Raw genomic sequence first — 26,574 nt, 5'->3', positions numbered from 1 at the left:
GGATTGCCATCTAGCAGCATTGCTCTGGCATCAGCAATCAGCATTTCCATTAAGCTTGCAATTTCACACTGTTGGCTCCATTTAGGTGGGAACAGTGAGTACCAGGGATGGGGGCTATATAAAGAGAGTAAAGGCTTGGAAGTGAAGGAGCCTGCTTGACTAATCCTGGGAGCGATGGCTCGTGCCAGCGTGTGCTCCAGCCCTCTGGCAAGCTGTTGATTCTCATTAAGAAAACAGCCTGCTTTCATGGATGGGCCCTTGAGAGCCAGTCATGGGGAAAAGAGAGGGCAGCTGTAGAGTGCTGGTGATGGGGAGCCTGCCAGTTGCCAGCTGCTTTTTGCCACAGAGCTGTGGTGGCTGGGAGGAGGGACTCTGCAGTGCCTGTGGCAGCAAGAGGGAGGGTAGAGGAGTGTTCAGGCAGGTGATGGTTACAGCAGGGAGCAGAATGCTCCCTCCTGATCAGAGCAGAGGGAAGGAGCTGGAGCATGTTGACTGGTGATGTTGACAGAGCTTTTATTGCTTCCCCTGCTCCCAAGAGGGGACTGCAGCGTTGGTGCAAGAGTCTTGTGTTCTGATGCTGTGGGTGATTGACAGGAAGCTGCGAGTGCTGTCCCTGAGTAATTGCTTCACTTGTCCAAGGGTGCTGGGGTAGTTTGTGCCTCAGGGAGTTCTGGTGTGTTAGTTTGTAATAGCAATATAACTATTTCTCTGACAGGATTCCTATTCCTACAACTCTATCTGGAAAATACCTCTGTAGGTTCTTTCCTGTCAAACCCAATCTGTAGATTCTCATCTCCTGCTGAGTTTGTTTTGATTACTGTTCTTCTGAGTGCCTGCCAAAGCTGAATGTGGCCAGATCTGCACCCTCTTAACACTTAGGTCATCTCAGAATGTCATATTTGAGCCTTTTGCTTCCCTAAATTCGAATTGCTTTTCAGGTATAGCATTTTCTAGAGGTGATTACTCTGTTCTGGGGTGTCTTCTCCTCATAGCTGCCCAGTGGGCTGTATGGTTATCCTAGCTTAGCCCTTGTGATTTCCAGTCTGGAACAAAAGAGTGGACTGGTTGGTGGTTATGGTATTGGCATGTTGTGAGAATCTGCTTTTTTCACATTCTGTGCTGTAATTTCCCTCATGTAAGGGAATCATGCTGAATTTTGGAATCTGAAAGAACATATTAGAAAGCATTGTTTGGCCTATTGTTTTTCAACAAGTGTTTGATGTTGACCATTTAGAGACAGAACACTAAGCTTAGGTGGACCTTTGATCTGGCCAGGTACAGCCAGGGCTCGTGGTGTTGCTCTATTTATACTTCCAGTGCTGTTGCAGGCAGAATGCTCCTGTTTTCTCTTGTATATTGGAAGAACTGAAGCACAGAAAGACCAGTGCTGCTTCATGGAGAATCTAATCCACTCTATTCTTAGTTGCACTTGGCCTTAACTGGATCTGGCTACAGTGAGAAGTGTGCACCTTGCCTTGGCAGTATCTACATGTGAACAGGGTGGCTGTAAGAGGTGCAGGGTGGTTACTGTGCTGCTGAAGCACTTGTAGGCAGATGACTTCTCTGCAGCATGGAAGTGTTGCCCAGATGTCAGGATCAGCTGCCTTCTAGTGGTAGATGGGTGAGGATCCTTCTAAGGGGGTTGTGGTTTGAGACACTGGAAGGAGGACACTGAATACACTGTTGGTTCAATGGTAGCTTCTAGAGGGAATGGGAAAATCACTGTTCTTCCCTGTGTGCCCTGAAAGTTGAAGGGTAGAAAATTGGAGAATTTTAGTAGAGCACTGGATCCTGGTAATGGATGTTATACTGCAGCTGAGGAGCCCTCACATCTCTCTCTGCCTTGCTCCTTTCTTGAGGGCCATTATATGCACCATTAGAAGATTCTTGACCTGTAAGCACAGCAGATACAGTGACAGAGGCCTCTGTACTGTGCTCAACCCATCCATCTCTCATTGATGAGTGTTTCAGGGCTTTTCTCTTCTGCTCCGTTGTGCAATAACACATCAGAGCCTTCCGATGCTCCTGGCAGAGTCTGTGCTACATTCTGACTTGCCCAGGGGATAATACTACTACTTTTTTTCCCCCTTTTCTCTTGGCCTACCTCCATGGTCCTGTTGCATTACACATGATCCAAACAGCGAACACTGAGACCCTAAATAAAAAAAACCCCAACTTTATGTGAATCCAAATTCACCTGGGGCTGAATATCCTTCTGTTTGAAACAAGGCTTAGAGGGAGAGAAGGTAAGTCTGCTATGTGAATAGGAATAGGGAAAGGAGGGAGTGAAGGGCAACTGTAACAGGAATTACCTCCTTCCTGGTAGAAGAAAATGGGAGATGGTGGCTGCCCACAGTCTTCTCACAGAGGACTGGCTTGAGGGAGGGCAGCAAATAACTGAGCAGGCGTGTACTGCTGCTCCTTAGCAGACAGAGTGGCTACAGAAGGTGATAAGGGAAAGTGTCTGTAAAAGCAGCTGTGCAGCAAAAGAGCTAAGAGGTTCTTTCACTGCAGTCATTTCAGTTTAAAAAGTAGGGAGGATATCTGTGATGTCACCTTTCATCCTTTGGAGAGAAAATTGTCCAAGAGGCAACCTGCTATATACCAGTTTTCACATACAGCCTGTCACATGGCTCTGTGTCCACTCAGCATGCTTGTCTACTTGGGTTTGAGGCTCTAAACATAGGTGTCCAAAGCTATGTTCTCTTCTTGTTGATTTAAGAAGCATAGCCAGTGTACTCAGCTCAGGTCACTTACATGAACATGCTGGTGGCTGCTTGTTAAGTTATAGGCTTCTCCCTTTATTGCTAAAGAAGTCACACTGTTGTATTGTGAAATTATGGATGTTCTGAGACTCACCACAGTGGGTTTTTCAGGTCCTGCTAATGAATGCCAAGAACAGATATCTTTAGGGAGGAAAAAAGGGCTCTAGAGGGTACTGCAAAAATTGTTTTCCAGTTAATGTTGAAATAGGTCTCATACCCAAACCATCCATTGCTGTTAAACCCTGGAGCATAATTTGGGATAAGGTGGCTGAGCCCAAGCAAGGAACACATTTGTGTCTGCCTGTGCAGCTGGGAGACTGAATTGCTCCTCTGCTGGGGAAAAAAAAAAAAAAGAAAGATAATTTCCTGGCTAGAAAGGGCAGTCTGCAGGTGGGGTGTGAGAGGCGAGCAGTTGATTGCAGCAGGGAAAATGTGACACATCTGGTTTGGCTTCAGATTGTTTAGGAATAGTAGCATCAGTGCTCTGTTGGAGCTCAAGGGCAGAGGGGTGTTCAGTCAGTTGGACTTTCCTCTAAAGGTTTATTTTGTGTGTGTAATTGTTGCTGAAGGGCACTAGGCATGTGAAGCCAGATCTAAAAGTTGCTAGCTCTGAAAACTTCAGGGCATAGCTGTCCTAATTTTCAGTACAGGGTCTGCCTTACAAACAAACTACAGAGACATGGCAAAGGGATTTAAAGGTTCCACAGTGTTTGTGGTCCTTAGAGACACTTGAGTAGAGGCTGCTGCAGATTGTGCTGGTATGGAAAAAGATTGGTTGCTCTTTTAGCATCGGTGTAGTGTATATTCCGGTTAGGAACACTGCAACTTTTTTAGGACTGTGTGGTTTCCTAGCAGTTGATTAAATTTTTCAGTGCAGAGCACACAGTGGCTGTAAACCTCTGATGAGGTAGCTCTTCTGACCAGGCTCTAAGCCCACACTCAGTTTCTTCTTCATGTGAAGCATGTCCCTCTCCTCCCTAGTTCTTAGGGAGGGAACAGCACAGAAAGTTTTGAGTGGGCTATGATTCAGTGCAATTCAGGTATAAATACTGATTTCAAGCAGAGCTAATCTCTTGTCTTCTTTGTAACTGAAACAGGAAAATTAAACATAGATTCATCACAATGGCTGAAACAAATGTAGGGATAGAACAGAGAAAGTTCTCCTTCAAGTGTTGTCACCAATATAGAGCAGTACAAGTGCTTCAGGGTGGTTTATGAGAAGTACTGCAGTGGGCAGTTGTAGTGTGCTTGTCCTTCTCATTTGGTGGGTGCTTGTGCTCTGGACAAATACACTTGTTCTTTTAAAAATAGTTTCTCCTTATCATGGACAGCTTTCATGTTCACAGTTTTTGGATGGTTGGTGGTGGCTCCTTGTCACACTGTGCCATGACCTGCTGACAAAGGCCATTCAGCAGGGCTCTTGTGGGAGAGTAAGAGGCAAAGAAATGAACATGGGGCTTCTTCACAACTTGTCATAGGAAATCCAGAGTTCTGCTACTTTGCTTCCACAAAGCCAAGGTGCTGGTAATAGAGCAGAAGCACCTGGTGGACTTTGAGAGCTGTGGACTTTGTGGCTGGGAAGGAGGTAAAACCAAGCTTGTAACCATGAGATGGAGAAATGGCCAATGAGCTGCTGTGACAGAGATGCAGGGCAGCTGTCTGCAGTCCAAGGCACTGACTGCAGGAGACTTTTTTGCTGTGGAGGTTTGGTTACCTTGGCAACCTGTTTTTAGCTGGATCTTTGCTCCGGTGGAGAGCCCATCTGTACCTGCTACTTTGTTTTGAAACGTTTGTTTTGCAGGAAAAAACCTGACAGGGGTATTTTCAGAGCTGTGTTACTGTGGCATCCAGGCTCTGCTTTTGGTCCCAGGAGTTTGTGTGATGATGGGGTGATGATGGTATGGAGAGTTATGTGGCTGGATTGAAAAGGTGTTAATGTATTTGCTTCATGAGGTGAGCTGCTGACATGGAAGGGAGAAATGCTATTGCTGATGGTTAATTCTGGAATAGCTCTGAAAGATGCATCACTTGCATGTCTGGAGTTTGCAGAGAATTTTGTTCATTCCTGGTTTTCAGTTCAGCATGAGGCACCTGCTGGAAGATTAGACAGAAGTAGCTTCTGCCTGTGATGGGTAAATACCCACCTTGGGCTGCAGGCTTCCCTTTGTGTGTGCATGTATAAACTTGTAGTACTGTAAAGTAGAGGTTGCAGGACTGCATTCAGAATTTGACAGTTTTGTTTAATTCAAGATCAGACTGGTGTGTTTGCATGGTTTTGCTGTAGGTATTTTGATTTTACCTTTTATGAATACTTTGCAATCTTAATGGGGATGAATATCTAAATTTTGCCCATATTTCATTCCTGTTCCCTGTGCTCTATCTCTTCCTCTTTCATAGCCTGTACTTTGGGCTGAATGGTCTTTTCTGCATTCACTGTGGAGTTCTCCCTAAACCACAGTTTATTTTCTCACCAGTTACTGGATGGTGTGTGACACCTGTGTAATGGTGGGGGGGAAAAATGGATTAACAGGTTCTACTTGTGCCTGTAAGAAATAGGAGTAATGCCTGGTATTGTTCTGTTGGATGAAGTTACTAATTAGTAGATAATTAAGAACCTTTTTTAAAAGATGTATATAGTGTTCCAGCATTGACTTTTCAGGACATCTTAATTCAGATGTTTTAAGTCTTGAAATGTGTTGACTTTAGAGAATAGAGTACATTAAGAATCTCTTCTAGTCAGGCATCAGCTTTCACTCCTGAACAGCTATAATACAGAAGAAACTAGTTTTCTGAAAATTTCAACAACTAGGAAAAAAAAAAAGATAAGAAACTTTACATTTTATTCAAGTGCATAGAATGCAGTTGTTTATTGTAAAGTCTGTTTGATTAAGGCATTTTTAGCCAACCTTTTTGTTAATTGCCACTGTTACTAACTGATACTGGATGGTTACAGCAGGAGCTTTTGTTGTTTTATTATTTAAGACAAGTGTGAACCAGATCTGTAATCTTTACGGCACAGCCCCAGATAACTGACACAATAAAGTACTACATCCTTCTTTTTACCAGTGCAGCAGCATTGACATAGAGCTACAGAAAAGCTGTGCTGTGGGGGTTTTCTTACCTTTTTTATTTTTTATAACTGCGGGTATCAACAAGAGTGACAGTTTGGGGCTGCCTGTGCATACATCATGTTGGTGATATATGAAGCAGAAATGAGACAGTTGGGTTTTCCAACCCCAAAGCTTGCTCCAGGATCTAGCTGATAGAAAAATCTTGAACTGACTGAGTTAACAAGGGACGTACCTTGAGCCTGAGTAGATTTGATTGGGAAGCCAGTGAATGAGAATAAGTGTGGGAAGGTAAAATCACTGTCACTTACCTGTTTGGCAGGGTATTTTAACAACAAAAAGCGCTGCCAAACCCTACATATAAATTGATATATTTCTGAGGTGGATAGCTGGCATTTAGTTTAATTTACACTGGATAATGTAAATGCATCTGTATATAAGTGACTTGTTGAGAATGGCTTTGCTTTTTATAGTATTTTAATAATACTTATTATTTTCTCCTAGCTTTGATCAACTTGTTGAAGTTCCTCATGTCTAATGAGACTGTGTTGCTGGCCAAGCACAACATCTTCACCCTTGCTCTTATGGTGAGCATCTTTAGCCTTGCACAAATCCTCTTAATTTTAACAACTTGATTGTGAGCTAATATTAGGAAGGAATTTTAATGCTGAAAGGATTCCAGAAAGGATTTCTGGCCTGTTAAGGAGATATGAGAACGAGGCCATGAAGCAGGGGAACATCGTGGTTGGTTTCACTAGGTGTTTGGAAAGGGCAGTGCTTGGACTCACTATAGGGTTGGCTCATTGAAATAAAGAAGTCTGTGTGAGGAAAGGCCTAGTTTAATTTTCCAGATTTGTTAATTATTTTTTTTTGTTCTCTGCTCCTTTGTATTCAAAATAGAAACATGTGTTTCTGGCCCTAGATAAAAGAGTACTTAAGCTTCTTGTCTGTCTCTCAGGTACTATAAGGAAAGTCTGCTGCTACTGCAAGCTATTCCTTTGAAGGTTTTAGACATAATGTGTATTGTTTCTGTTGCAGAATAGATTTGGGATAAATATTCCTGTTGCAACTTCTTTTCACTTGTATAGGTTGTGAACCTGTTCAACATGTTCATCACTTACGGGGACACATTTCTGCCCACTCCCAGCAGCTATGATGAGCTCTATTATGAAATCATTCGCATGCACCAGAATTTTGACAACCTTTATTCTATGGGTGAGTACCTCCTGACTCGTCAGGACTGCTGCTGCCTGGAAGTGAGGGTGGTGGGAGAGGGATGTTTGTGTCAAGTGTTTGCTGTCTACCTGCTACTGATGTCTGCTGTGCTGGGTGAACATGTTTTGTGTACTAGGGCATGTTGGTAAATCAGGAATTGAGAGGGGATAAACTTATTAAAAGGATAAGGTTTTTTTAATGTCACAAAAAAATACAAACAGGCTCCTTGCCCCTCCCTCTGTCACTTAATGTTGGAAATATAAATTTATTGTCACAATGGAGTATGTGGTATTTAATGCATTTTGTGTAGTTTGCCTCTATTACATTTGATAATTTCAAGTCAAAAAGCAGGTATATGCTGCAGAACCACCCAGCATAGAGAAACACTGAATGCAAGTATGAATTTGGAAAAGAATTTGAGAAACTTTAGGCAAGAAGCTTGCTGTGCTAGACAAATCACATCTACTTCACACATTGCCAAAGCAACCAAGAAAACAACCCTGACAAACCTGCTTGCAGTGACAAGTGAATTGCTGGACTGAAGAATGTGCCCCCTGGCAAAACAGGGAGAAGCTGCCAACCTTCAAGAGAGAAGGAAGGGAGCCAAGTGTCACCCAGCAGGGAAGAGGAACAAAGAAAAGCAAGGAATGCATGGAGGCATAATCGGTCAGTGTTAGACACTGGCACCTGCAGCCCGGGGTAGCTGCAGCAGCACTGGTGCACTGCATACTTGAAGCTGTGAAAAAAAGAACACAGCTGTGTTCTTTGTTTGCTTCGTTCCAAAAGGACCTTTCATTCCTTCACCCTCTGCTCCCTTCTCAGTATGATCACCTAAGGAACAACAGGAATTGATATAAGTGTGTAAAGAGAGCTGAAGGGCAGACAGTTGGGCCACAGCCCTCTTCTGACATGGGGGAGGGACATCCTCACCTAAATGAAAGTTGCTGACTACCCCTGTAACTGCAAGCAGAAACAAACTGCCCTTTTGCATAAATTTCCCACAGTTTTCAACTGTTACATAAGGGATTGCTTGGCCATTTTTGTGCCCTCTGAGTGCATAAGATTTTTTGCTTACCCATTTTCTACTCCCTGAGTAGAGTTGCAGCTAGTAAGATAAGGTGCTTTTACTAAGTAATGTTTTTTTCAAACCCATCCCCTGTAGAAGCTGAAGGTAAATGGAATAGAAGAATAATGCACTCAAATACTTCCTCAGTTGAGTTGCAAAAGGCAGCACTGAGCTGTTGAAACAATTCATCACATGAATGTTTGCCATCCTCCTATGTAGAGTAAACCCTGTTGAATTACTCTTGCAGATGCCTGGATTGAATATATTACTTCAGATATTCTAGTACAGTACCTACTGTTTGACAAAACAATGTTACTCAGAGATGACAACTTTTTCCTGCAGATGGCATGTAATGGTAGAATAGAAGGTGAGAAGGTAGCACTGTCTCAAGCTAATGAAAGCTACCAGGTGTTCTGTTAGCTTCCCTTTGCTTGTCAGCCCATCTCTGAGACTACAGTGACCCTTCTGTCCCCTAGCCTTGGGGTATTAGCACAGATGAGAAAGCTACTCAGTCCTTTAGTTTTTTGTTAATGTGGTTGAAACTTTCCATGCTGGGAGTGGAGGTGGAATCTAATTGATTTTTTTTTCTCTTGTTCTGAAACTAAACTTAATCCAGATATGCAGGACTGAAAGCTTCTGTCCTTCAATTACAAGCATAAGTATGCAGCCACTGTGTTTAAGCATTCACTCGTAGAATCCATGTTTGGATGATCCTAAATTTGGATGATGAGCTATTCCTTCACTTCTAAATTGAGGGTGAACCTTTCTTGTGGAGTCTAACCTCCAGAAACCCCTGTATGTACAAATTCATAGAAAATTCCCTTTGTTCAGGCAAGATGGAAATTAATCAAAACATCTGCTGCAGGATCTGTTATTGTTTTGATGCTTACCAAGAGTTGTGCAAGTAACTGCCACCATAAAAACACTACATATTTTGACCTAAATAAGTATTTTTGGTACTCTGGCAGAAATGAATTGGATTCCCTAGAAGTTCTTCCTGTTGCAGAATGTTTTCAGATCTGCTCTTAAGTCTGTCAGAGACCATCTGTGCAGGAGAACACCACCCTTCTTCCTACAGGCAGTGTTTTTTCTTTACCCTGGTGTGTAATTCCTCTCTGCAGCTCTAGATAAATGGGCATGTGAGGAATTCTTCATTGCTGGAGAGGGCTTTAACTTCACTATGTAGTCTAGTTCAGATGGAACCTTGCATGAGCAGGAGGAGAACAACTGTGTGTGGAATGAGAGCTATTCTAGGCTTGGGATGCTGCTCTTTTTCTGAGGAAAATGAACTCTGTATGTGATAGTGAAAGCAGTTTGGAGCACCCAGGTTCTCCCATCCCCTGTGGCTTAAGTCATTAATCTATTCTGCTCACCCCTCCCATGTTCCTCATGTTCCTTAGATGGGCTTTGAAGGGAATTTCTACCCTGGATCACAGATTCTCAAAGATGACCTTTGTTTTGATGTGGTTCCTGGACTGCCATCTTGCCAAAGCAGATTCTTTTTCCTGTTTTGAATTATGAAATTGCCAGTTCTGTGCCAGCACTGTTAACTGTCTTCTCCTTTCAGTTCTAAGGCTGTCTACCAATGCTGGTCAATGGAAAGAGCCTGCAAGCAAGGTGACCCATGCATTAGTCAATATTAGGTAAGGAGTAGAAGTTAATTGCTCTTTTAAAGTTTCTCATTTTCTATGTGACTACATTTTTATCATGACAGTTACACATTTGTTTTAATGAATGTTGTTTTGAATTTGTTCTACTTGTTGGGCTAAGTTGTTGCTCAAATAGGGCTCACAGGCATAAAGGAATGAACACCAGGGTTTGATTGTCCCCTAATAATTCTCTCAGCTCTTCTGTAGACTGAGTGCTTTCAAAGTGTAGCACAAACTATAATGAATTAATCCTCATATCATTCTTGGGAGAAGTTATACAGTGGAGAATAATGCTGTGCTGGCAGAGCAGTTGTGAACCTAATGGATTTCTGTTGCATGGTTCTATAGCAATTCCACAAAGCTATGAAGGGGACTGTAAGCCTGCTGTAATAAGCAGATTTGAGGCCTCTTAACATTGCAAGATTTTTGTGTGTTTAAAACTGATTATTTAAGGACATTTCAGTGTTCTCTTAAACCTCCACTTCACGTTCAAGGGCAGAAGGGGAGAAATTATGCTTTACTTGTAAGGCTAAGGAGTGTAAATCTAGGTATGTATTCTTTCACAATGGCAATAATTTATTTTTATGGCACCTAAAGCAGCTACTAGTGGCCAAGCTGGGTACTGGGCAAGAAGATCATGGATATGATTGATTGGAAAATGGAGGAATGTTGGGAAGGAAAATTTACTTCTTAGATCTGGCTTATAAACAAACCATGTAAGATAAAAGTACTTCTACTGAAAAAAAATCTGTACATCACTTCCCTAGTCACTCCAGACACTTGGTGTCTGTGCAACACCAGGTAGCTCAGTAATGTTGCATTGCTAGTACTCATTGTTTTCCTCATTACAAAAGACATTGTGTAGGACAAACTCCCTGAGGGCATTTTTCAAGTCAATATACATCTACATGTCTGTAAACCACCTTAAAGGTTCCCTTAAAAAGTCTGTAAGCATCATATATGATTCTAGACTTATTTTACTGCTATCCTTATTTTTGAGGTTTTTTAAACAGATGTAAGTGAACATGTGTGGGTAGATAGTGCAGTTGGAGTGAAGCAGCAGAACAGGTGGCTGTTGACTAATGTCACTTTATGTGACAAAGTGCCTGCTCTGGGAATGCTCTGTGTAACCAGCAAGAGAAATCCACACTTGGAAGGGAGAAAAACCAAGTGATCACAGAGAGTTTGTGCTCACCTCTGGTTTGTGGAACCAAGGCTTTGCATGGGCTTATTTCCTGTTGACTTTGCAATTGCCTTTTGTGAAGATCAGCATGCAGTTGAGACAAGATGCAACCAAAAAACCAGCAAAACCCTCACTTTGTGTGTCCTGTTATGGTATGAACATGATAGATCTTCAAGGACAACCTGTATCAGACGTGTTCATGTCTGCAATCAGTGGAGCCTCTAGTCTGTTTCTCTTCTGGATTTATGGTAGCTTTCCTCTGCTCCACCCAACTGCTCATCTATGTTGAAATTTCATGAATGACTGCTTTTCATTCAGTGAAATCAGTAAAGGTCTAAATTACAGATGATTCAAGGCCTTGAGAGGGATTAGAATTCTGAGAAGTTAGTCTGATTTATCCCATTGCCTCACTCTCAAAAAAGAGAAGGAAGAGAGTTTTGTCTTCTGGTTTGTTTTCTTCTGGTGGTAAAAATACTATGTTTGAAGGATTCTTTAGCTGAATAGATTTCAGAGCAGCCAGAGAAGTCCAAAGGCAGTGTGCTTTTCTGATGGTGTTTGACAGTGTGATGGTGACAGGGACTAGAACCTGGCTTAGCTCCCCATTATCTGGGTTTCCTGTTTGTTTGTGCCCCTTTGGTTTTCCCACTAGAAACCACTAGAGTGGTCTTAGTGTACTGTGTCTTATTTGGGTGCTTTTGCCATGAAGGAAATGAATTTAGAGAAATCCACACTGGATTTTTTCCTCCCCTTGCTTCATCTGTAAAGTTTTTATGAGCAGTGATTACCTGCTTTTTGCTCTAACTGTGAAGTGCGAAGTCATGCTTTGGTTTATATCTTGGTCTCATTACACAAGCTATTTAAAAATAAATAAACATTGCAATTTCCTTATCCTAGGGCTTTTAGTGGGTTTTAGAAATATAAAAGCATCTGCCTGTGCATGCATACAGTGGGCTTTAACAAGTGTCTTAAATCCTAGTGTACAATTTTATGTGCATTTCTGCTGGGAGAGGGGTGGTGAGTTATTTACAGTGTTTCAAGGCTGCAATGCATTTGTGTTACAGGAGTAACTATTGAGGGGACACTGAAACAGTCCTGTTTGTTCCCCACAGTGCTGGACTGATGAGCTCTGCTGATTAATTGCTTAAATAGATAGGATGAGTAATGCCTAGAGAATCTTAGACACGTTCTTCTTTAAACTCAGCCACAGAGAAATCCCACTTTGTGTGTCCTGTTATGGTATGAACAGCACCTTTTAGTTGGACTAGAAATTCTCCAGTAGAGTCTGAGTTTTGTTGTTGCTGATTTTTTGAATCTTGTTGTCCTTACTCCAGTCAAAAAAGCAGTCATGAATATTCTTTTTGAGTATTAAGAGATAGGGAGACTATTCCTGCCTTCTTTCCTTTCTACAGATAATTTATAATTTCTGTCCAACCCAAAGAAAATGAAAAATTGAAGAAGAAAGAATAATAATATCCTTATCTGTCTGAAAATCTTACATACCAAACCGGAATGAGTGATTCTGATTGCTGTCCTATCTCATAATAGTCATTATAATTTCTGTCTGTGGATTTGTCTCTGTGGCTTTCATAAATAATTGAGATATGATAGACTGCAAGATATAGCTGCAGCACTGATGAGGTTGAAATAGGAAGGTGCAGCAGTTGGTGGTTTGAAAACTCACCTTCTCACCTATGAGGAAATAAACACATTTTGAGACAAGTTTTTTTTTTTTTAAACTAATGAGCCTCTTCAAGATAACATTGTGCAGATTTGCATTTAATGAGAACTTTATTAACACGGGGCTCAAAGGGGCATTTTCTGATTGACTGTTCAGTGAGCAAGGTGGAAGCTGAATCCCTGTATTCTTTTAATAGACTTTCTCCTGATCAGGATTTTTCCAAGGTGAATAAATAGATTAACTCAATGATTAATAGGCTGAATTTCTCCCTTGTCTGAAATTCAGCCCTGTCATAATTTTATTTTTCTCACTCAAACACTTTTAATAAGCAGAGAGTAAGTTTGTGGCATGGAACTGGGTGATAGGATTTTTTTTAAGGTGTTTTCTGTGCTGTTGTAGCATAGGCTGCAATCCTTGCTTGGCTGCTTTCATTCACTCTTCCATTTTGCAGCCACTTTTGTTCCACTTGAGCCACCCTGTGTGATGCTTTTTCCTTGAATGGAAGGTGCTGCTTCTCCCAGGGCTCCTTTGGGGTTGTAAAGGAGAGACTAGGGATTTGGGAGGAGCACTCAGAGCATTGCATGGATGTGTATAAAATGATTATGCTTGGTGCCAGTCTACATAGGAGCACTCTGAAGGAACATTGGCAATTTTAGCTAGGCCAAATTGGACTGTGCTTGTTTGTTGCAGGACACTTGTCATCCTGGCCCTGAAGCTATAGCTCCTGATAAATTACCAGCACTCACAGAACTGCACTTATTGAAAATCTTGACAGAGGAGAAGGCTCCATTCAGATATTTGTTAGAAAGTGGGTGACTGCAAGCAGTCCAGCTAGTACCTTCAGGATTGTTCCACCAGACTGCAAGGAATTTGGCATTTGTTTAAGGAGAGAGAAGACCCAAATGCTGACCTAGTCATGTTGCAATGGCTTTTATGCAGGATATGTGAAAGTGGACCTGCTGGTAGAGAAATGCATCTGTATTTGTGGTGTAGGTGGTGACCTACAGATTACAGTCAGCTGAGACTGTGTGCAAAATATGTGTTTATATCTGCACACACACACATTCTTCCTTGCCTCTCTGTACAGATTAATAGACATACAAACACATTTCTTGCCAATATGAATCAGAGTGAAAATGGGAGAACAAACTTAAAGCCTATTTATGAAAAGAAATGGTCAAGAAAATCTATGTGCATATATGTTAAAATACAGATATCTGTATGAACATTATAGGTATATGCACCTATATAAATGTGAATATCTGTATCTGGATATCTGTGTATATATAATGCATATATAATACTTATACAGACATACACACATATATACACTTAAATTATATATATTTATTTACAACGTACACACAGACATGTTTCCTTTGGCAATGGGTTTATTGAAGCCATAATCTTTGAGCTGAAAATACCAGGGTTCTATCCAGCTAGAACCTTGTTTGTAGCCTCTCCCAGATGAACCACAAGGGTTGGCTATAGATGCTCAGGTGTTGTTTCTTCCAGCAGTATGGTTGCACTGGATGAGTCCCCTGGGCCTGTGGGACCATGTGGAGCTGCTCAGAGCAGCAGAGGGTGCTCAGGCATGCAGGTTACAGCCCACAGTGATCTGGAGTTTATTCCCTGCAATTCTTGAAACCACCTGTGAGGACTACACTGATGGAATAACAACTCCATTGAATTGTTCACTGAGGTGTGTTTAATGGTAATGACCTCTGACATGCTGTCACTGCTAATCAGCCTGAGCTCAGATCACAGGATAGTACAAGGCAGTCAACAATTATTTTTTTAATAAGAAAAAATCAACAAGGTCCAAAGAGAAACTGAGCAATGTATTTTATCAGTACCTTTAAAGCACAACACAAGCTTGACAAGATTATGGATCAAATTCTTAATAAAATGATGTAAGAAAACTTCTGAACTGTATGCATCCAAGCTATTTGAAGAATTAGTTCATTGCAGTCTTCAGGTAGTAGCGTGGTAGCCTGAAAAAATTCTGATGCTGAAAATCTGAAAGCAGATTTTTAGATGAGGACTCTGGCTTTGTTCTGCTTCTTTTTTAGTGATCTGTGGTCACTCCTCACAGAAGTAGCAAAAGTAGCAGTCCCTTCTTGGCATTTCATGTGTTTCTTGTTGCATGCTTTTCTGGCTGCAGAGGGACTTTGGCACAGCAGAACGGTTCCTGAAATGCCACAGTAGTTATAACAGATTTATAGTGGTTACTCAGAATTCACCTGCTATCACTGCTTGTTTTTTACTCCACCTTGCAGTATTGTGGTAGGGAAAGTTCCTTTGCTAGGAGCAGCAGATCTTGGTGTGAACAGGTTCTGGCATTAGCTGGCACCTGAACAGAGGAAGCAGGCAGATTGAAAGGGAAAGACCTTATGACCAACAACATAATAGCAGAAGAATCAAAAAAGAAGGAAATTCCTATCTTGGGTTGCCATGTTTCATCTTTTCACAGCAGTCTAACACATGTTTCAGTTATTTTTGTAAGTATTTAGGGCTTTCATCTAGTTGTGTAACTTCAGTGCTTCGTTTCTTGTACATGATCCGATTTCTTCTCAAGACAGAAGTGTTAGTTTTCAGTTGTTGCTCTTTATTTACTAACTGATTCATCTTGGTCTGTTTCTTTTATAGAGCCATAGCCAATTTCATTCTGCTATAATTTTCTTTCATTCTTTCTCATTTGTGCAGTGGCTTAATTAAATGTTGTGTCTGCCACTGGCCCAAATCCAGAGAGCAAATCTGTTGGTTGAGTGGCATTGTATGGGCCATTTCCACAAACACAGCAGCATGGTACATCCCAGCTCACCTTCCTGCTTTCTGCCAGTTGCTTCCATTTCAGTCATGAAGGGACTCTGACAATGTCCAGCCTGTTTTCTCGTTAATGAACTTCTGTTTTCAGTAGGTTTTCAAAAGGATTGATTTCTTTGTTGCTTGCTTCTTTCTGTGGTGACTTACATTTTCTGGAGCTGATGCTGATTTTAAGCAAAGATGTTTGTGTGGCAAAGAATGCCTCTGTCTGAGATACTATAGCCATGGCTTGCTTTCTTCAGTGCATTTGGATGCCATTCTGCAGAGATCACTAAAATTTCCTCCTCAAAGTAAACAAGGCTCTTTGGATTGGAGCGGTTGGAATCTGAAGTGATTTATTTCTAGGACAGTAGCCTCGCTAAACTGGCTTTTGTAGCTTTTCCCCAAGGTCTGCAATTGTATCAGCAGCTTTCATCTCCTTTCCTCATGTCTCAAAGGTGACAGACAGGCTGGCCTGCAGGAGGGGCCTGGGAGCACATCCCACTTCTGTACTTCAGCTGCTCTGTAGGATTTGCTGTGGAGGTGAGCCCTGTGTACAAGGGAGGATTGTTTGCTGGGTGGAGAGGAAACTCCTCTGCAGAGCAGGCACTGTTTGGCAGCCTCTTCTGAAGTTCAGCAGGTCTCCTAGTTCATGTGATCCTTGTAAGGTGAACATCTCAATGCAGTTTGCCCACTTGTGAGCTTTTGTCCTCCTGGACATTTTATTGGAAACATTTTTTCCTTGAAATATGAAAGATTTGCAAAGTTAGGCAGGATGTGTAGGCTGCTTATCAGTTTGGTGAGAAGTGTTGCCTCCATTGCAAATGTATTAGGACCCAGATTTCATTTGTTCTTTGTCAAATGCAACTGCTCTGTGAATAGGGAACTGTTGTCTGCAGATCTCTACTGGACTCATGGGTGCAGATTTTAGGCTTACAAGGTGGAGTTAGTTAAGCTGCTAGCAAATTTTTTTTTTTTTTTGAAAGCTGTGTATGCAGCCCTGGAAGTGTGATGTTGGCACATTGTTTCAGTTGTTGCGCTGATGCATTTGGGGTGTGAAGCTTTGGGAAAACAGTAGAGAAGTCAGAGACTTCTCAGTGCAATTGAGGTCTCTTGTTTGATTTATGGGAGTGACTGTGCACAGCCTGGTTTGAAGAAGTGTGGCACCAGGCAAGAAATTGTTTTTTGTTTTGTTTGCCAAATACCTTTCTCTGTAGAAACATCGAAGTAGTGGAGAGTATATGTCAGCATGGGGAGTACTTCCAGTTTATTTCAGAAGTGGATATAGTATTTATTGGTCAGAAGTTATTTTTCTATGTCATTTGCAGATATTTTGGTCTTGAATCCCAGTGCTGGACTACAGGCAAGTTATGTCTGAGCTCAGTAATGCATTAAAGCAGGTGATGCAAACCTAGGATGCAGACTTGTAAACATCTTGGGTTTTTTGTTGAAGCTCAAAATCCTGAGAGCCCTGCTGTTTCTCTCTCTGAATTGTTGTATTGTTTCCTCCTGCTTATGAGAACAATCTTCATTATTTCTCTGGTACTGTGGCTGGCATGAGTTCAGTTCCTAATTGATAGATTTCAACCTTACAGTCAATGTCTTTGTTGGTTGCTCTGTTGCAGCCAGGAGGCAACCAGATTCTTTTGGCCCCAAGAACTGGCTCTACTGGAACATGATTGAAGCACAGTTTGAAACAGCTGTTTATAGCTTGTTGGAACTCCATCCATGCTGGTTTTATTCTTTGGGTAAATATAAGGGATTCTGATCTCTGCTGGTCTCAAATCTGGCTTTCAAGATTTGCTTCAGTGGAGAAAGAACATTAAGCAACTTTCTTCATAACCCAAACAATGTAAAAATCATTGTGAGCTTAAATAACACCTTTTTCCCTTGAAAAGTGATGTAGTATAATGCTGTTTTGCTCTTTCTGTTTAAAAGAAATCTGTTGCTCACAGCAGCAGCCAGAATTATTATTCCCTCTGAAAGTCTGGGCTGTGGGATGTGTACTTAAAGAAAAGCTTTTCAAAGGCCAGTAACATGTATTTCTTATTATCTTATACTAGTGGGGGGCCTCAAATTTGGATTTGCTCTAGGAATGTAAATGCCCTGTTCTCCTAATCTTCCTTTAGTACTAAACTGACAAAGTACCCACTCATTAAGTACATCTGCTCATTAAGGTAATGAAGTACCTACCTTATCTTGAACTGATACCCAGGATAATACATTGTTAGCATGACTGCAGAACTTCAGTCTGTGGTTTTTGTTGGTTTTTTTTCCTGGTGCCCTCCAGATTGCACCAGAATCTGGAGCTCAGTTCCCAGGGGACTGTGAGAGGAAGACATCTTGTTTCTAAGACTTTGTTCTTTTAAATAACTACTTCTTCCAGCTTTTAAATTGTTGGGGTTTTCTTAGGCGCTCCAGCCATGAAGGGAGAAAAGGTTGTCTTACCCTACCAATAGGTTGTCTTGCTCTATTTGTCAAGCAAAATAAAAAACAATTTCTTGCCTGGTGCCACACTTCTTCAGATGAGGCAGTGCACAATCACTCACATAAATCAAGACTGCAAAGCGGCTGACTTTGCAACTCCCAGGAAAGTAAGATGCTGCTTGGAGGGGAGAGGAAAAAATAGAACTTTAGTGAGTGTGATTTCCACACACCACCCCCACCCCTCACCTTCCAAAATGTGAAGTCTATGTGCTCTAATATCTCTGAGTCCACATAGAAACTCTAAGATACATCAGAGTTTCTGGTGGCCTGAATGAAATTGACTGCTTGGGAATCCTAGAATGCAACCTTTTATTCCTACTCTATGTAGTCTTTAATTTTTTTTTCTAACCCTTGCAGCTAGAAGAAAATTCTGGCTGCAAGGAAATGATGGCATAATGCTTGAGCAGTAGCAATTTCTCCCTTAGCTCTGAGGTCAGACTTCTATTGCCTGTTTCAAGGGATGCTGACTGAAAGTTCAGCAGTCAGAAATGCCCATGAGCTTGGCTGCTTCTCAGCAATCAAAGCCAACCAGGTTAAGGTAACAGTGATCTCATGAAGAATTCATCTGTGTTGGCTACCAGATTCTGATATCTCATCCTGGTAAGGGTTTAGTTCAAGGATGTTTCTTTAGCAAAAGTGCCCCAAGTGTGCTTCCTCAGCCTGTGCTCTGTTCACCTGGGGAAGGTATAAACTGACAGAGTTCCTACCTTCTCTTCTGTGGGAGCAGCCTGCATCATTCAGCTGCATGTAGAAGAGGAGACTGGAGACCTGATTAAAGACTCTGTAGGTGGGACAAAAAAAGACAAAACATTGTGTTTAAATGTGGCTCTGCTCTCAAGCCTTCATTGGATACACACATGTGACTGGTTGTATTAGCCTGCAGAGGGTGGAGGCACAAACTGCTCAGTGTTAGGGACAGCAGGACAGTCTCTCTTAGCAACATTGACCTGTTAAACTAGTTTTAAGCTGAAATGTTACCAAGTGTTCTTTATGGTTATGTCCAGAGTCATCAGTGGTCACAGATGTCATCAGTGGTCACAGATGTGACCAGGGTCTAAACTTACATGTTCTCTTGCTTGTGCTGGTATAGTGCAGGGTGGTTTGCAAACTGTTCTTGCTGTTAATATCAACATAATCATTGCCTCAAGCTTTGCCTTAAGCACTGGGCTTGAGACATGAGTACTGTGAGCCCAAAAAGTGGGAACTTGGGTGTTACTGGGCCCAGAGTCTGAAGTAGGAGACCACTGACTCATTGGAGGCATCTCACTGCAGTGGAGTCCTGTTGGATAGGATATGAAAGCATGGTCTCCAAAGGATCTTATTTTCAGGGTGACCAGAAGTGGAATGACCTTAAAAGCTCCCTGGCAATCCTTTTGCCTGACTTTGCTAGAAAACTTTGAAAGCCTAAAGCTTTTTCATGTTGCTGCTTTAGTGATTAATTAGGTCATCACTTTGTGTGTTAATTACAGTGGCATTTTTCTTCTCATTAGTTGGATTATGGAAAGTTTTTGAGTCTGTGTGGGATGGGAAGTAATGCAACCTTTGTGGCCAAGGGAAGGATGATTTCAAACGTTAGAACATTGAATTTCAGTGGTGGCTTTGGGTACTGTAAAAAAAATGCTGCAATCTGCTATACAAAATGTGTCTGGTAAGTGTTTTGAGGGCAGGATAAATGCCTTTTATTCTAAACAAATGTGATGTTGCAGACACTTTGGATGAGGAATTTTAAACTGGATCCTTCTTCTGGAAGATTGTGTAGTTGTGTATTGTATTAATTAATGTAAAACTCTTGCTGCTGACAGAGGGGTGTGAGCATGATATACTTCGTATAATGTCCTTCATGGTGTGTCTGTAAAGACTTTACAGAGAGGTCATTAAGCATAGCAGTGTACATGAACGAAGGCCAACTGCTTTTACTTACAATTTTTTCTAATTATTTATTGTCCTTCTTGTAATGTTGCAACACTGTTTGCTTTGAAATCTGAGCTTTACATTAATTTTTAATGATGTTTGAGATGAGCTTGTCTGGGGCAGACATTTCCTTGTAAACTTAGAAAGCAATAGATCTGCCATACGTTGTTCTTGATTTCTTGGTTTGAAAGCTGTGGCTGCTTTGAGGTTAAGCCCACGTGTAATATGTTGAGCCTTGCTGAGGGAGCAGACTGTGCAATTCTTGCTGGGTAGCACCTGTTTTTCTTCCTTGTTTGGTGACTTTTACTCTTAGCATGAGCTAATGTCAGAAATGAAGAGTCCCGAAACAAGAGTGTCCAGGATCTGAGGTTTGACTGGGAAATAAAGTCAGATTGCAATAGAGGCTCTTCTCAGAATGAGTGATCCCATACTGGACATATGGCTCAGTGCAATCTCCATCCTTGGGACTTGTTCATACCTTGCCTGAACATAGCTGTGAGTGAACTGGCCCAGTGCTGGGTACAAAGTTGGACCATGGAACCTGCCAAGGTCCTTTTTAACCTAACCTCTTAATCTAACCAAGGTCCTTTTTAACCATTTGATTTTAGAAAGTAGGTCTCTTCATTGCATGGTCAAATGGTAAAAGAAGCAAGAAAGCTTGTTTTCATGGAATGTGTTGTGCTGTGTGTTAACTCTGGACCTGTCTGCTAGATGTGCACAGTAGGGCACTTAAATCAGTGGGTGCTTGGCATCTATTTTCTTTCCCTGAAAGATCTTTAAAGGGTAAAAACTAGAGAACTTGCTGTATGTGTTGTTGCAGATGCCCAGTATTGCCTGCTGTCTGTGATCTTACCATTAAATTGGATCCTGCCAATGAGATCCAACTACACAACTCAGTCTTTTGTGAGGAGAAACTGTTCTCAGTGTGATTAATGCTGTGCTTGATGACAGGCATGGAAAGCAGAGCTTTGAATAATGCCCATAATTGCACATTCCCCTGTGTGTGTGCCTTTAAAGGAAGAGGCTGTGCTTATATGGGATTGAGGGCATTTAAGAGGCAGCTAATGACAAGTGAAAATGATAGCTAGGGTGGATTAATTGTTAAATGAATTGTGCCTGCCCTTGCTGTCGTTTTAATGTGGTGTTGGTCTGAGTATGATGTTATATAGCAGGAAGGCATCAGGGAGCAATTCCATGCACTTGGGTTCAGGTCAGAGGAGTTTAAAGTCTTAGCCATCAGGAGTTTTTCCTCTACTTTAGACATCTTTTTGCAGTGTGGAGTTTTCTTCGTCCCCTCTGGGAGTACAAAAATCTTTGTTTTGATTAATTTTGGTTTAAGGAGTTTTTTTCTCTGTGCTTTTTTTGACAGTGGAGTAAAGTAGTGTTTTCTCATAATCAGTTTAATATAAGCTTTGCGTTAACTGTTTCTGAAATGAGATGATACTAACTGAACTTCGTCTAGAGCATAGCTCAGGGATTTTTTCTTATTTTTCTAAATTGTACTCTATCTCCAGGACTACATATTTAACTTTGATTTGTCATGGGGCTGCTTTATATTCATGCCTTCAGTCTGAGTGGAGCATAAGGGAAATTAAGCTGGAAGAGGACTGAAAGCAGCCAGCCATAGGTCTCATCCTGTCATTACTGTGAAGAAATTTGTCCTTTGAATTGATTTGGAGTGACAGTGGGCCAGGAAGGCATTGGCAGAAGTTGTATGTCTCTTGCAAGCTTTTGTTCACACATGGCCAGTAGCCTCATTTGAGTGAATTTTTTTGTGTGTTTTCTAGATGAAATGTTATCACATATGTTTCAGTAAAGTTTAGTGGTCCCTGATAAGACTTAACTGTACTGAGGCGTTCTTAGGGCCCTTTTCTCTGCTCATACTTTAATTTTAAAGTATTTGCTGTGTTTGGAGATGAATCAGTTTGGACCAAGGGCACTTAGAGGATGTGAGCTTTGATTGCTTTCAGCCTGCTAATCTTCATGATCACTCATGCAGAAGGAAAATAATGCCATCTACACAGGAAGATAGACTTTCTGTTAAGTATTTTCCTTTCCTAGGAAAAGAGGAGGCCTTCAAATTCATCTTATAGAAAGATAAACTTGTATGGGGACAGGAATCATGATTTCTTTCTGAAGAACTCTTGGCTCATGCTTTGCCAAATCCAGCAAAGAGAAAGGTAGTGGATACGGCTAATGTAGTGGAAAACAAAAGTGATGTAGAACAGCTTCTGAAGCTGAAGGGTTGTTTGTAATGGGAACAAATGGATGGGGGGGAGTATCATGAATAAATAAAAGTTGGAAATGAAAGGTTTTCTAAAATTAAAAGCACTGAAAGGCTGGGGCACTCCTGTAATCAGTTAGAATGATGCAATCTAAACAAGGAAGGATTATTTTGAAGCTGAGAATATGAGAGACTGGGGAGAGCCAGAACCCTATATTTGTACCAGGAGTAACCCAGGTGAAAGATGTCTGCAGAGGTTCTCAGTGAGCAGGGGAGGTGGGGGCTTTTTTGTGGGTTTGACTTTATTTTTTAATTCCCCCTCCCCCATCAGTAATGTTACCAGCCCCAGGGCGTTGGAGATGGATCACATCATGTTGGTCCATGGGTTAAGATGTGATTCATACACTGTGATGGATACCATTGCAGGGTTTTCTCCAGTATAAGACTGCTAAAAACTCATACCTGCTCTTACACTGTATGTAGGTTACTTGCTTCCTGCATCAGTGATTGAGAACCTGTACCTGTTAGCAGGGGAGCCATTTCCAAAAGTCTGGTGCCACTCCCTCCTGTCAGTCAGGGATCACTTTCCCACTGAAGGAAGACAGTAAATGTCTTCAGTAAAATTCAGGGGCTGGCTAAGAAATTGCAGTGTAGAATACATTACAGATGATGAATGTGATCTCCTTAAAGGGAAATCTGTTCGTTTGACTTAGTGCTCTTACGATTAATTGCTTGCCAGATTAAATTGCTCCATAAAATGCTTGCTACTTTATTCCATCTCTTCATGATGAGATTAGCTGGGCTGTGCTGGTTCTTTGTATGTTAATTACAGTGGTATTTTCTTCTTCAATTTAATTATTAAATTGTTTAGCACAGCATGCTTTCTCCTAGCCTCAGGAAAGTTGTCTGTATTTTTCTTTTGACCACCATTCTGTAATCACACTGCCCTCTTTCCAGAAATATTCTGGGTTCCTTTACAGAAATATCACACTCTGTAGAGGATACATCCTGAGATTTTTCTGTTTTCTTTGGTGTTCTGCTGAAACAGAAATGGTTCTAATGTTGCACAGATTCATTATGTGACAGTCTAGGACAAGGAATGAGGAAAGTTTGAACTGAAGCTGTGGAGGCAAATTTCTGGGGTTGCTGCACAAACAGGAATTTATCCAGATAAACTAAGCTTTCTATTTTTATTGAGAAGTGTAAAGCTCACTGAGTGGCCAGGATGTTTGCTTTTTGTCTCAGGTGGAAAATCAATAAGTTCAGTATTCTGTGCTGTTGATGTTTCAGAGCAAATTTGGAGGGAAGAACCATATGTGCTTTCCTTGTTCTTGGAGGACTTCTCTGTACTCAGTAACCATAACCAAGACACCTTTTTTCCTGAAAACCTGGAAAATAGAAACACAAGAAGTTGAACAGCACTAGAATTGTGGTGGCAGCCTACAGTTACTGAAGGAGGCCAGCAGTAAAAAATTTAAGGAAAATTAAAAAAATCAATTTAAGTTTTCATTACCAGACTTGTCTCAGCCTTTAGAATATTAGTTCCTGCTCCCTTCCTCAGTCAGGGACCTGACTACATGGGCAGCTACCCCCCATATGCACACACAAAATAACCCCCTATTCTTTTGCAGTCCTAAGACTGGGATTTGCACATAACTGAATGTTCCCACAGTAGCATTACAGAGGCTCAGTTGGAAAATTGTCAGTTTTCTTTATTTCAAAATTTTTAAAATGTTTATTCTGCTATACCACTCTAGATAAAATGTGTGATATGCATCAATTAAACTGTTGTGGTGTTCAAAATCATTCAGATCTCTTGGTCTATAATGGAGCTTCTCTCTTACCCAGCTGTAATAACTTTTTAAAAAAAATTTGCTTCTCAGTTTAACCCCTCTCCCTCAGAAAATAGTGTGTTATCTTCTATTAGAATTGATTCCCAAAGGCACGGCCAGTTTCTGTATTTATTAACCTAGTCCTTCATTTCCCATCTATACAGAGCTTAGAAAATTCAAAACGCTATAGGAGGACTAGGAAGGTTTTAGAAAGGGGCATCAAGAATGACTGAAGGTGTGGAACCAGATGTGTTATGAAGAACATTTATATACCTGACAAGTCTTCAGACTGGAAGAAATGGCAGAGAATATATACAAGAGTTAGTAAAAAATACCAAATGTCAGAGAGAAGGTGAAGGGGAGTTGTAAGAAGAGAGTGAATCAGAAGATCAGATAAGCTTGAACCAAAGAGACACTGCTTCGTCCTATGCTTAGTTAAACTGTGAAATGTCTAAAAAGTTATATGAATTTAAAGCAATGATTATACAAATTAGTGGAACAGAATTTAATAATGGGTTGCTGGATCATACAGATGTCACCTCTGCTTCACATATTCTCTTGAAGTGTATTTGGCTGGAAGTAAGGGTTCTTTTTGGGGCAGTATCATTTTGTTTGTCTGCTTTTATACTGTTATCTGAGCTCCAAATTGTAGACAGTTTTGAAGTAGGGACACAGAGGTCTTTGCTACCTCAGTATGGCAATTTTAAATGTGTACATAAATTTTATCTGTCAGCATTTTCCCAAGAATAAGTTGCTTCAAAGTCCTTAGCCAAGGGTAAATCCACATGTCGGCATCTCCCTCTCACTGCTCTCAGGATGGAGGCATTGCAGTTTGCTTTCAGTCACACATCTGGTTATGTACATGGTGTGTTCAGTCTGTCTCAGTCAGTCTGGTGCAAGTTGAGCAGAATTCCCATGGTAGGGGTCTGTAAGGGTTCATTGTTTGGTGAAGGGGTCTCCTACCTGCGCTGTGACCCACACTCTCATTGTGTGCAGAGGGGGAGGCCTCCAAGCCTCTGTGTGGCTTGCTGCTCTTACTTGTGTGTGCACAGGAAATTCTGTTTCTGGTAATGTAAAATAGGGATGTCTAAGGAAGAACGTGAGCTGATCTCCTGTTTGGCAGCCTTTTGGTCTTTTGTGGGAGTGGCAGACAAGGGAATGATTTTCTGGAGCACTGGTGAAGACAAGAGTAGAATGAATAACCATGGAAGATTTTTCTTCCCTCATGATTTCACTTTAGGATTTCAGTCATCCTCACTGTTCCTTTTTTCTCCAGAAAGAGCTCATGGAGAGCTGTCAGGATCATGTACTTATAAACCTCATGAAAATAAAACCCGTGCCAGCTGAGCAAGACATGATTTTAATTAAGACTAACAGGATTTTTTTGTCTTTTTTTCTTCCTTGCTAGCCCCAACCCAAATATAAAAGTCTTTTAATTTCAGTGGCCTCTTGTTTGTCAGCTAAAAAAAGCTGAGTTGATGGAGCCTTTTGAGACTTCTTTGATTAAAAAAATTAAAAGTTAAAGGCCTTGTGTTTCTTTAATTTGCTTAAGGGGACAGATCCTTTTACTGCATCTGTAGAGCAAGGAGTTGAGCAGGAATATAATCAGGTTTTTTTCTGTTGCAGGTTACTGTTCTAAAGGAAGTTTGTGTTGGATAATTTATCATTCATTCCTTTTTCCTTCTGGCTACTGTAGATCCCAATGCACTGCTCTATAAATAGATGTATAAAAGGTTCTTTTGCTGCCATGTCTGAAGACAACTTTCGATTTCACTTAATCCAAAGGAAAAAAAAAAAACTAGAGTGAATTCTCAGTGCACAAGTTAGAGGAGTTAGGAAAAAAAGGGATGAGGGTCATCTGATCTCCGCTGTAAGTGCCTCAAATATGATCTGTTCTTTGTGATGAACGTTTATCTGTGAAAACCAGCCAAGGTGAATTAAAGGAGCATTATCTGAAAGCAGGTGAAGCCACATATCCTCATGTTGTCCCCAGACTAGCTGTGTACGGAGCTGGGGAGGATTTTTCCCTTGCTGAGGAGCTGAGACCTTGTGGCTCCAGCTGGTTCTCCTGCCCAGAGCTGGTCTCACAGGCCAGTTCTCCATCCCTGCCTGTGCTCCCTACAAGCAGCACCAGCACAGAGGAGGCTGAGAGGGGTCTCCTTTGGAGCACAGTGCTGACCTGACTGAGTGCCAGGCTGAATTTGCTTCCCATCCATTTCTCCCCAGTCCGTGGTACCTCTTACAGGGAAAGCCATCTGTGTTACAGCGTTTTTATCTCTGCTTGGGGAAGCAAATGAAACAGAGCTATTGTGACGCTTGTGGACTGATGTTGTGAAGCACTTCAAGTTGCCTACTGCATGCAGACCTAGTCCTGACTGTTTAGGCTCTAAATGATGCAGGTACAGTTCTCCTGGAAAGGCTGGGTGCTGAGGGTGTCTCTAATTCCTGACTTTCTAAACAAACCTTTCCTTCTGTGTTACTGGTTATTCAGTTGAAAGAGTTTGCTTGATGTGGAACAATGCTGCTGTGGAACCCTACTAAGGCCCCATCTGCTAAGAGCTTGTATTGATTTGTGTCTTACTTTATAAAAGCCTTCAATTCACCTTGTGTAAATGCCATAAATAATGCAGATGTACTAGATGAAATGTGCTGTGGGAACATCCCAGAAATCATTTTGGTCTGGGTTGAATA

At 41.4% G+C, this 26,574-nt stretch overlaps 1 protein-coding gene across 1 annotated transcript in view; it reads left to right on the top strand.

Annotated features, from left to right (window-relative positions):
* The window catches only part of ARMH3 (armadillo like helical domain containing 3), a 123,403-nt gene that overhangs the window by 45,251 nt on the left and 51,578 nt on the right, over positions 1-26,574 (top strand). Inside the window, exons 21-23 of the mRNA XM_054636936.2 lie at positions 6,338-6,420; positions 6,922-7,048; positions 9,682-9,757. Coding sequence (XP_054492911.1) covers positions 6,338-6,420; positions 6,922-7,048; positions 9,682-9,757 — 286 coding nt within the window. The remainder of the gene's footprint in view (positions 1-6,337; positions 6,421-6,921; positions 7,049-9,681; positions 9,758-26,574) is intronic.

The sequence above is a fragment of the Agelaius phoeniceus genome, chromosome 9 (assembly GCF_051311805.1).
Source record: "Agelaius phoeniceus isolate bAgePho1 chromosome 9, bAgePho1.hap1, whole genome shotgun sequence".
Lineage (NCBI taxonomy): Eukaryota > Metazoa > Chordata > Aves > Passeriformes > Icteridae > Agelaius > Agelaius phoeniceus.
This window is presented reverse-complemented; position numbering and strand designations above follow the sequence as displayed.